Here is a 12,268-nt window from a genome sequence, read left to right on the forward strand (position 1 = left end):
AGAACTTTTTACGAGGGTCATGATTGATTGTATAGGACCCCTCCCTAAGACTAAAAGTGAAAGTTAGTACTTACTAACAATAATGGATGTGCCTACTAGGTTTCCTAAAGCGATACTTTTGAGAAATATTACAGCAAAGATAATTGTGGAATCGTTGACTAAATGTTTTACAAGATATGGTTTACCTAAAGAAATACAATCAGATCAGGGTTCAAATTTCATATCACAGCTGTTTAAGGAAGTAATGAACAGTTTGGGGATAAAACAGTTAAAGTCAACAGTTTACCATCCTGAGTCACAAGTGCTTTGGAAAGATGGCATCGTACTTTAAAAACTATGCTGAGGGCGTATATCTAGGGCTATCCACAGGATTGGGTTAGGACAATTCCATTCCTGTTATTTGCTATTAGGGATCTCCTAATGCATCGACTGCTTTTAGTCCTTTCGAACTAGTTTATGGTATGAGGTAAGAGGATCACTGAAATTGGTTCATGAGAAATTGGTGGGTCAAAATTTGGAAACTACTTTCCTTGATTATGTATCAAATTTCAGAGAAGGATTGGACAAAGCATGTGAGTTAGCTAGGGAACATTTAAAGATATCATAGCAAGTGAGGAAAGTGAAGACAGACAGGAAAGCTACAGCTCATAGTTTTGTTGCTGAGGAGAAAGTGCTAGTCCTGTTACTAGTACTGGGTGATTGGTAAAGGCAAGGTTTAATGGGCCTTACAGGATTGAAAAAAGCTGAGTGAAGTAAATTGTTTAATAAATACTCCAGATAGAAGAAAGAAGCAGAGGGTGTGTCATGTAAATATGCGTAAAAAGAACTTTGACAAGGAAGACCACCAAAAAGAGGTATTAGTGATGGTAGATAAAGAGGTAGAAATGAAGGATTCCAAAACTGATTTTCCTCTTATCAAATTGGATAATGTGGGGGTACTTGGAAAATTTAAATGTAATATTGAGTTGCCTTCCAGACAAGTGCCAAAGTGATTTGGAGAAGCTATTGCAGTCCCGCAAAGCTATTTGTGGGAATAAGCTGGTGAGGACAAATTTAGCTATACATGATGTGTGTGTGGAAATTTCACCTTCGATAAGGCAACATCCTTATAGATTAAATCAGGCAGAGTTATCACAAGTACAGAAAGAAATTGAATTCATAATTCAAAATGACATAATTGAGCCTAGTTGCAGTAACTGGAGTTCGCCTACTGTGATGGTACTGAAACCCGATGGAACACAAAGACTATGTGTGGACTATCAAAAGGTGAATGCAGTGACAAAAGCAGATTCATATGCTGTACGACGGTTGGAAGGTTGCATTGAGAAAGTGGGACAATCAAAATTTATCACAAAGATTGACTTGCAAAGAGGATATTGGCAAGTACATTATCAGAGAAAGCAAAGGAGATATCGGCTTTTGTGACGCCAGATGGACTAAATCAGTTTAAAGTCATGCTATTTTTTATGAAAAATGCACCTTCAACATTTCAAAGACTGACAAACAGAAGAATTGCAAGACTGAGCAATTGTGCTGTTTATATTGACGATTTGATAGTTTCAGTCAAACATGAGACGAACATTTACAACATCTGGAAGAATTATTTAATAGTTTACAAGAAGCTAATTTGGTGATGAACTTGGTAAAAGCGAATTTGCAAGAGCACAAGTTACATAACCAAACCATGCCATTGGACATGGTAAGGTAGTTCCAAGAGATGTGAAAGATGTGGATTTCCCCATGCCAGTGACAAAACGAGAAGTTTTGAGATTTACATTGCAAACGATTTGTCAGCAACAATTGTTTATACAAACCGTAATCCTTTAAAGTTTCTGGACAAATTTAGAGACCGAAGTGCAAGGCTATTCAAATGGAGTTTATTACTGCAACCATTTAATCTACAGATTATACATGTGGCTGTACGAGAAAATCTAGTTGCAAATGCATTGTCAAGTGTTTGAAGCTCAAAAATTAAAATTGGACATGTAGAAACCTGGACGTTGGACTGGAATGATTTTTGTTGATACCAAGGATTTGTATATATATTGTTAATGCATGCATCTGTTAATAGTGTGAATATATAGATAAGTATAGGAGGTAATATAAGATGCGTTAAGAAAACAAAGTTGTCTTTTTAAATTATGACTGTTCATTTGCCTGTAAGGAGGGGAGTGTCATGAAAATATAATGATTTTCATAATGTGCTTTATTGTAAAGGTAGGTTAATAGTGTGCTTTGGATTAGTTTCTCTGTGGATGTGTGAGTGTGGGGGTGGGATTTAATTGAATTGGAGCTTTTGAATTGTCAAATGGGAAGCTAGGTTTGAAATGCTATATACATAAACATGGCTGAAGTTTTAGAATGTGAGATGTGAAGAGCATTTGCATTTTAGATAAATTAGGTTAGTTTGAATTTCAAAGACATGGTAATATGTTACACCTAGCCATAAGAACAAAGAACAAAGCAAAGTACAGCACAGGAACAGGCCCTTCAGCCCTCCAAGCCTGCGCCGATCATATTGCCTGTCAAACTAAAATATTTTTCACTTCCCGGGTCCGTATCTCTCTATTCCCATCCTATTCATGTATTTGTCAAGCTGCCTCTTAAACACCACTATCATACCTGCTTCCACCACCTCCTCTGGCAGCGAATTCCGGAGACTCACTACCTTCTGCATAAAAAACTTGTCCCGCACATCTCCTCTAAAGTTTTCTCCTCTCACCTTAAATCTATGTCCCCTAGTAATTGACTCTTCCACCCTGGGAAAAAGCTTCTGACCATCTACTCTGTCCATGCCACTCATAATTTTGTAAACTTCTATCAAGTCGCCCCTCAATCTCCGTCGCTCTAGTGAGAACAATCCAAGTTTCTCCAACCTCTCCTCATAGTTAATAACCTGCAGACCAGGCAGCATCTAGGTAAACTTCCTTTGCACCCTCTCCAACGCCTCCATATCTTTCTGGTAATGTGGTGACCAGAATTGCACGCAATATTCCAAGTTTAGCCTAACCAAGGTTCTATACAGCTGCAGCATGACTTACCAGCTTTTATACTCGATACCCCTGCCGATGAAGGCAAGCATTCCATATGTCTTCCTGGCTACCTTATCCACCTGTGTTGCCACTTTCAGTGACCTGTGGACCTGTACACCCAGATCCCTCTGCCCATTGTTGCACTTAAGGGTTCTGCCATTTACTCGATAGAAGCAAAGCCAAACACTTTATTTTTCTCAAAGGTTGCTGATAATATGAATACTATAAAAGATTTATATTATTAGAAAAGTAAAGTTGCAAAGACATATTGGAGCAATGGAATTTACGTTAAAAAGGGAGAAAGATGTATAAAGCAGCTGAGGTTATGTGTAAGGGGGAAGGCATTCTAAGATTTAACACAAGTTGAAAAGCCTCCAGCCTCCATGCATCAAGTTGCTGTCTACAGGAACCGAAGCTAAGAAAACTTACTTTGAATATCATTATCCAGGGTGCTTTGCCAGGTTCTGTTAAACTTATATTTTGTTTTACTGTTGCCTTAATGGAGGTGTAACTGGGAGCCAGATTAATTAGAGGAGTTAGGAGTTATTATAGTTGTAATTTGTAGACCTATGTATGTGCTTAAATTATTTTATTAATAAATGTTTCATTTAGTGTTTTAAAAACCCTCCAGGTCTTGGTGGGCTTATTACTACTGAATTCAAGGCATGCCTCTTGAAATAAAATACAAATTGCAAAACCGTTATGGCAGCTGTTTCAAATTTCCTCCTGGGATTTGAGCAGCTCAGCATTTACCATCTGCTGTGCCATAACAAGAAATGCATGCATTTGGCATGTTTACCTTTCATCCCTCAGTTCCCACAGACGAGCTGTCTTTACTAACCTTTCCCCCCCAGTTTAATTAATTACGAGCAGGCGTGCGCGCGCGCACACACAGTCTCCTTGACAGAATACCACAATATCCTTGAAATATTAAAATAATAACATCCATCTTCACAACATTCAAAGAACCCCTTTGAGATAACTATTAAATAATTAGATAAACCAACTAATACACAGTATAAAGGATGTTTACAGTTTAAACCCTGGGAGCCTTTTTAAATATACAAATCTTGCATAATTACTTGCTGCTCAATGTAGGCCTTACTTCCTTGTCGTTTAAAGAAATATTTAAAATAAAAAGTTGTAAATAGCCTTTTGTGTATACATTGAAGCCAATTCCATCAGCTTTTATAATCCAGTGGCTTGGGTGTTTTGCTAAATTTAAATGATAAATCATTGTTTTAAAATCATCTTGATTGTAAAGCTGTCCATTTTAAGAATCAGAAATACTTAGATAGAGATTTATGAAGTAATCTTCCTATTCTAACAAGACATGTGAGATAAACTTATTAAAGCATAAAACTTCCAAATCATACAGCTATCTTAGTTATAAAGTTCAAGATATTTTTCATGCAAAAAGAACAAAATACAGTATTGAAATTGATTTATGTTTGAAAGTAAAATGCTAAAGACAACTGACAATATAGATTGTGAGCATTTTGGAAACAAGGCAAGTAATGTAAAAGTATGTTATCTATTAATACCTCAGTAAATTGGACTCATCATTAAAGCAACCTCCATATTTTGCTTCAAGAAGCACAGGTAGCCATGATGAAAATTTCAAATGCCCTCCCCAACAAGATAGTATAATGATAAGTTAACAGGATGAGGGACTTAAGTTATATGGAGTGTTAACAGAAACTGGCATTGCTCCCCTTAAAGCGGAGAAGGCTATAGGGATATTTAATAGATGTTCAAAATTAAATAGGCAGAAATGGTTTCTGGGACAATGTGGCAGATTTCCAGAGCTCGGCTGACTTTACAGGTAAATTTAGTGGACGGTTTTCCAGAATGCCCTCCTTTTTACTAAGTACTTGGGTAATGATTCAGATGAATCAGAAATTAAAATGATCGCTGAAACAAGTTTGGAAAGATTAGCAATGTATTTGGCTAATGTTGTGGTGATTGCTGCTAATTGCTTTTTAGGAAAACTGTTTTGATTTAAATTGTTGTTTGTAGTTTTCTTGTTTTGTATCTGTATCTTTTGATGTTGAGTCAAATCAGTATCATTTATGCACTACTAATTAAGTCACTAATTAAGAAAAACTGCAGCAATGTTTTTGTAAATTTACACATTTAAAGTGTGATGTACTCCCAACATGTTGCACTCAAGACATTTAGATGAATACAGTTTCACTTTCTGCTTGATGTTTCACTCTTGCTTGAAGGCATTACAGCCTGTTCCATTCTTATGGTTCTTAGCAGAAACTGAGGGTAACATAAAATAGAATCTGTTCCCTCCAACTCTGTAGTGTTGAGTATTTTGTTCCAATATGCTCCAAACCACATGCTGCCCACACATCTTACAATAGCTACATTACATATTAAATATGTGACTTACAGCAGCCCTAACAAATCAGCTCAAATCTATGATGGATAAATTCTTGTTTCTGAAAGCCATCAGAAATCTTTACTGAGGTGTTTATTGTAGGCAAACATTTCATTGAAAGTATACGACGTACTAATCTCACTATATATTCTTGACTAACTGCTACTGAGGTTGAAAATTATTAATGCTTAACTTAACAGTTCCAAAGCCTTCCGCTGAGGACATCACCTGCTTCTTCACCTCCTGTTTAAGTTACAGTTTCCTATTACTTTATAGGATGCCATAAACCTTTTGGAGCCAATGACTAATGATCCAGTGAACTACGTTCGCCAGGGTGCTCTGATTGCTTCTGCCCTTCTCCTAATCCAGCAGACAGAGGTCACGTGTCCAAAGGTAAGGCTGAATGCAAAACATGCGCTCAATCCATTCAGATTAAGAATATACAGGTTACATAAATAAGTGGCCAGCACAGACTCCCTTCACTGGTTACTGCAATGGGATTTCTCTAATTTTTATATTAATCAGAAGTTGAATTGCACAACCCCATGAATACATTCTTCCTTATTACTAATTTTCTAGTACAAATCAAACTGCTGTATACACTATTTTTGAGTTTGATCCTGTACAGAAACCACATTGCTTCCATGTTGTTTTATGCCCTCACCCTATTTAACTATAATGCTTAATTTTAGAAGCTTGTTTGTCAGCAGCAACAGCTTGTTCTGTCGTTATGACTTCACTTCATCTGTTAGTTAATTTATTAATTCATGTTCTTGATTTTTCATGCCTTAAATCAAAATTTTGAAACTTAAAGATTTTAAGTTTGCATATCATAGTCAGTTCTGTCTTGGAATTTATTTCCATGATTAGATCAGCTATCAACACTTGTGTTTTGCCACATCATTCAACTCACCTCTTCAGTTTGTTCATGCCTTTGTTAATTCTTCTGATCAGGATCAGGTTTGTATATCTCCAGAATGAATCCTGTCCAGCAACCTGTGCTAAAGAAAGAAAGAGCATACATTTCTTAAGTTTTCAGATCCATAGGACTTCCCAAAGAGCTTCGCAGCTAGTAAGTTACTTTTGAAGTTTAGTCATCTTTTAGGTAGGCAAAAATGACAGCTAATTCGCTCACAGTCTGACAAACAAATTAAATAAATGATCATATCATTTTTAGTGCTGTTGGTTTAGTGGAAAACTCCTCAGCTGCACTTTAAATAGTGCGATGGGGGCTTGTCTGTCCACCTGACCAGACATTCAGGACTTCTGTTCAGCATCTTATCTGAAAGATGGCACTTTCTATTATGCAGCTACTGTATGAAGCCCTTTTAGTACTGCACTGAAATATCATCTTGGGTGATGCACTCAAATTCAAAGCGAAGCTTGAACCTTCAACCTTTTGACTGGGTGAGGCTGCTACCAGTGAAGTTGGTACCTAAGAATATAAAAACCTAATTGTGAGCATTTCATTATTTCCAAAAGCGCGCACATGCACGCACATGTTTTGGGCCAATCAGCAAAGCTTATCATGAATATCAGTGATATTTATCATTGGTTGCAATGACTGGGATAAATTTGATGGCCTGTCTCTTCAGAGCTTCAATGTAATCTGAGTTATAAGATTTTCCCTTAAGCAACGTCACCTGATATGCACCGCTTTTAGTGGCGTAAATTGAACTATGTCTCAGTCACCTTTTTTAATAGAGAATACCTGATCATGTTTGAAGCAAGCAACTAAGACCCTGAAATTGTTAAAGGAGTCACCTTTATGATGGAGGGGGACAATTTAAAAAAATATTTAAATAGCATCTTTCACAACCTCAGAATATATGGAAGCACTTTACAGTGGGACTTAAACCCACAAGCATCTGACTCCAAGGATGTTACTACTGAACCAAGGAAGACACTTAGCAGGACCATGAATTATGTGCCCTTGAATCCTACTTGTGTGTTTCATTGCGTCAGGTGTTTACAGCCCCAAAAGCCTGATCGTTGAGCTTTTTGGGACTCTTCCAAATTTAATAGATTTAAAAACTGCAAACCATTGTTCATTGCAAGAGGTAGACATAAAAAATTTATCCAAAAGAAGGCATTCAACCCACCCTGCCTATGCCAGCCAACAAAGGTATATCCAGCTTAATCCCACCTACTACTCTTGGTCCGTAGCCTGTAAGTTTTGTCACTTCCAAGTGCATATCCAAGTATTTTAAAAGCAATGAGATTTCTACATCTCTCATCCTTGCAGGCAGTGAGTTCCAGACCCCCACCACCTATTGAGTGAAAGAAATTCTCAACTGCCTTCTAATCCTTCGATCAATGACTTTAAACCTATATGACCTGGTTATTAACTTCTCTATTAATGGCAATAAGCCTTTCCTGTCTACTCTGTGTGGCTCCTCGTAATTTTATGCACTTCAATTAAATCCCCCAATAGACTCCTATGTTCCAAAAAAACAATCCCAGCTTATCCAATCTTTCCTTATAACTAAAATTCTTCACAATCCTCATAAATCTCCTCTGTACGCTGTCTAGTGTGATTACTGCATTAAAGGAAGGACGCAATCAGAACAGTATGCAGTACTCCAACTACGGCCTAACAAGGGTTTTATGCAGTTGTAGCATAACCTCCCACTTTTAGACTCAGCCACTAAAGGAAAGATGAAGGAACTTGTATTTAATATGGCAAATTCAGCATCCTCGGCACTTCCAAAAATGCTTTACAACAAATGAAATAAATGAAGAAAAGCCAAAGAGGGTGGAAAGTAACATAAAAGAGGTGAACAAAAAGACAATAAGATTTGAAATAGTCTTTACATAGAGCAACTGTTAACTTGTAAGGTTAAACATTTAATCAAACATGAATACTACAAGATAAAAACAAAAAAACTGCGGATGCTGGAAATCCAAAACAAAAACAAAAACAGAATTACCTGGAAAAACTCAGCAGGTCTGGCAGCATCGGCAGAGAAGAAAAGAGTTGACGTTTCGAGTCCTCATGACCCTTCGATAGAACAGTTCTGTCGAAGGGTCATGAGGACTTGAAACGTCAACTCTTTTCTTCTCCGCCGATGCTGCCAGACCTGCTGAGTTTTTCCAGGTAATTCTGTTTTTGTTTTTGTTATGAATACTACAAGCCTTTTAAATACACAAGAATGGCTGTCTGAATGAACCTTGAGTGGCTATTACTGGTTCAGCATCGCTTTCATATATCCATTATTTTTCCATAAGAGCCACAGCGCTGGTGAATGTCATATTGGTTTTAACTGCCGCAATGTTTTATGCATTGAATACATAAAGATATCTTTACTGACAAACTAACAGTAGTGCCTAGAAAAATGGTTATTACCATAAATTATAGAACAATGTTTGGCAGCAGTGCAACCTTCCAAGTAGAAACGAGCCAAGTTAAATTGTTATGCCTATGATGGGCTGCATTCTAGTATCAAAGACTAAATGATATGGATATTCATGATGCCAAGATGTAAATAAGGACTAATTAAAATAACTTGAAATGGTGACAACAAAACGCAAAATATCAGTTTGTATTGCGAGTTGAGTTATGGTGAATAATGACTTTCAAAAGGTATGTTGAAATTAGTGATCTATTGAGTGCTTTTATGTTTTTATTTTAAAAGTTAATTAAAAATCCATATCCAGTTTTGACTAGCAATGGACAATGAGACTGCTGCATGTACATCCCATCCTCAACTTACAAGTGTAAAAGACACAGCTGAAGTAATTACAACCATCTTCGGCCAGAGTGTTGAGAATTTGATCATTCTTGGTTAGCTCCTGAGGTCCTCATCATCACTGATGTCTTCATCCAATTCAATTCACTCCATGTATTATCATCAAGTAGCTCAGTGTACTGGACATGGCAAAGACAGACCCACAGCATCTCAGCTGTGGTGCTCAAGACCTTCATCATTAGTCACACCCTTAACTAACCTGTTTCATGACATTACAACTCTGGCTTCTACCCAGCAATTTGGAAAATTGCCTAAGTATTTCCTGTCCACAAAAACAGGACAAATCCAGGCTGAATAATTACCAGCATATCAGCCTACTCCCAATCATCAGCAAAGTGATGAAAGGAGTCACCAGCAGTGCTATCACGTGGTACTTATTCACCTATAACCTGCATACTGGCGATCAGTTTGGGTTTATCAGGGCCAGTAGATTGCAGTCTGTGTTACTGCCTTGGATCAAACAAGGAAACAAGCTGAATTCTAGAGATGAGGCAAATCCTTAAGGTAGCATTTGGCTCTGGCTCCAAGGAGCCCTAGTCAAACTGAAGTCAATGGGATAAAAGCAGAATCCTGGAAATACTGAGCAGGTAAAGCTGTGTCTGTGAAGGCCATCGACCTGAAACATTAACTCTGTTTCTCTGCACAGATGCTGCCTGACCTGCTGAATATTTCCAGCATTTTCTATTTTAATTTCTGCAGCATTTCACTTTTGTTGAAGTCAATGGGAATCAAGAGGAAAGCTCTCCAGTGGCTGGAGTCATACCTGGCGCAAAGTACGATGTTTGCGGCTGGTTGGAGGGCAATCCATCTCGGCCACAGTACATTGCTGCAGAAATTCCTAGCTGCAACTACCTTCAGCTGTTTCATCAATGATCTTCCTTCAAGCCAGAACTGGAACTGTTTTTTGCTTGTGCAATGTTCAGTTCAGTTTGTAATTCCTCAAATAGTGCAGCAGTCCAATCCTACATGTATCAGGACATGCACAAAATCCAGGCTTAGGCTAATGTGTAGTGCAACAAATGTCAGACAATGATCATCATCATCCGAGAAAAGAGGGAGATAGAAAGTTGTAAACGACAGACCAGTTAGCTTAAAATGTGTCATAGGGAAAATGCTGGAATCTGTTATTGAGGAGGTTATAGCAAAGCACGCAGAAAATTTCAGTGCAACTGGGTAGAGTCAACATGGTTTTGTGAAAGGGAAATCGTGTTTGATTAATTCACAGACTACTTTGAGGAAGTAACTAGTAACTTGGATAAAAGGGAACCTGTGGATGTGGTGTACTTGGATTTCCAGAAGACATTTGACAAGGTGTCACATCAAGGGTTTCTACACAAAGAGCTCATGATGTAGCGGGTAACATATTAGCACGGATAGAGGAATGGTGAGCTAACAAGAAACCCAGAGTAGGCACAAATGGGTCATTTTCAGGTTGGAAAGAGGTAATGAGTGGAGTACCACAGAAATCAGTACTGGGTCCTCAATAATTTACAATTTATATCAATGATTTGGATGAAGGGACAAATTGTATAGTTGTTAAATTTGCTAATGACACAAAGGTAGGAAATTAAGCTGTGAAGAGGACGTAAGGGTCCTGAAAAGGGATATAGATAGGTTAAGTGAGTGGGCAAAAATCTGGTTGATGGAGTATAATGTGGGAAAATGTGAACTTGTCCACTATGGCAGGAAGAATTAAAAAAAGCAGCATATTATCTAAATGGAGACATATTGCAGAACTCTGAGGCGCAGAAGGATCTGGTTGCCCTGGTACACAAATCACAAAAAGGTAGTATGCAGGTATAGCAAGTGATGAGGAAGGCAAATGGAATGTTGTCATTTATTGCAAGGGGATTGGAATATAAAAGTAGGGATGCTTTGCTGCAGTTGCACAGGGCATTGGTGAGACCACATCTGAAGTACCTGTGTACGGTTTTGGTCTCCTTATTTAAGAACAGATATAATTGCATTAGAAGCAGCTCACTCGCCTGACTCGTGGGATGAGGGGGTTATCTTATGAGGAAATGTTGGACCGGTTGGGCCTGTATTCATTGGAGTTTAGAAGAATGAGAGGTGATCTTATTGAAGCATATAAGATCCTGAGGGGGCTTGACAGAGTGGATGTTGAAAGATGTTTCCCCTTGAGGGAGAGGCCAAAACTAGGGGACACAGTTTTAAAAAAGGGGTCTCCCAGACATGTGGAGAAGTTTTTTTCTGAGGGTAGTGAGTCTGTGGAACTCTTCCCCAGAGAGTGGTAGAGGCAGGGCCATTGAATATTTTTAAGGCAGAGATAGATTCTTAACTAACAAGAGGATCAAAGGGTATCGGGGTAGGCAAAATAGTGGAGTTGAGGCCACAGTCAGATCAGCTATGATCTTATTGAATGGCAGAGCAGGCTTGATGAGCCAAATGTCTGCTCCTGCTCCTAATTCACATGTTCGTCTGTATGTAACAACAGAGCCAAATCACTTCCTTTTGAACATTCAATGGCATTAGTAGTATGGAGCCCCGCACCATCTGCATTCTAGGGAGAGTAATTGATCAGAAACTTAACTGGACCTGCCACATAAATGCTCTGGCTGCTAAAGCCAGTTGGAGGCTGGATACTCTGGAGCATGTGGCTCACTATCTGAGTCTGCAAAGCCCCTTCAACACCTACAAATCAGAAGTACGGTGGACTACTCTTCAGGTGTCTGCATGGGTACAGCTGCAATAATACTCATGAAACTCAATATACAGGACAAAGCAGTTTACTTGGTCAGTTCTTCATCTATTTGAAAAGCGTGTGGAATTTTAACAAGTCCCTTTAAAGGATAAATTTTTCAGTGGATTTTTTGTTTGCCTTTCTATATCACATTCAGTTACCTGTATTCCTCTATACTTAGATTTTTTTCATTTCAAGTGTTTTAAGCCATAGAATTATGCATGCTTCTATCATTTGAGCTGTACTGTTCTGTGGTTCCTTCCTAGGTGTCTCAATTCCGACAGCTCTACGCAAAGGTTATCAATGACAAGCATGATGATGTCATGGCCAAGTTTGGCGCTATATTAGCTCAGGGCATTCTTGATGCAGGTAATGCTTGAGTAATTAAATCACTTAT

General features: G+C 38.2%; 1 protein-coding gene across 1 annotated transcript in view; it reads left to right on the forward strand.

The window, feature by feature from the left end:
- The window catches only part of psmd1 (proteasome 26S subunit, non-ATPase 1), a 120,763-nt gene that overhangs the window by 91,593 nt on the left and 16,902 nt on the right, over positions 1 to 12,268 (forward strand). The window contains exons 19-20 of the mRNA XM_041211958.1: positions 5,698 to 5,814; positions 12,138 to 12,240. Coding sequence (XP_041067892.1) covers positions 5,698 to 5,814; positions 12,138 to 12,240 — 220 coding nt within the window. The remainder of the gene's footprint in view (positions 1 to 5,697; positions 5,815 to 12,137; positions 12,241 to 12,268) is intronic.

The sequence above is a fragment of the Carcharodon carcharias genome, chromosome 2 (assembly GCF_017639515.1).
Source record: "Carcharodon carcharias isolate sCarCar2 chromosome 2, sCarCar2.pri, whole genome shotgun sequence".
Classification (NCBI taxonomy): domain Eukaryota; kingdom Metazoa; phylum Chordata; class Chondrichthyes; order Lamniformes; family Lamnidae; genus Carcharodon; species Carcharodon carcharias.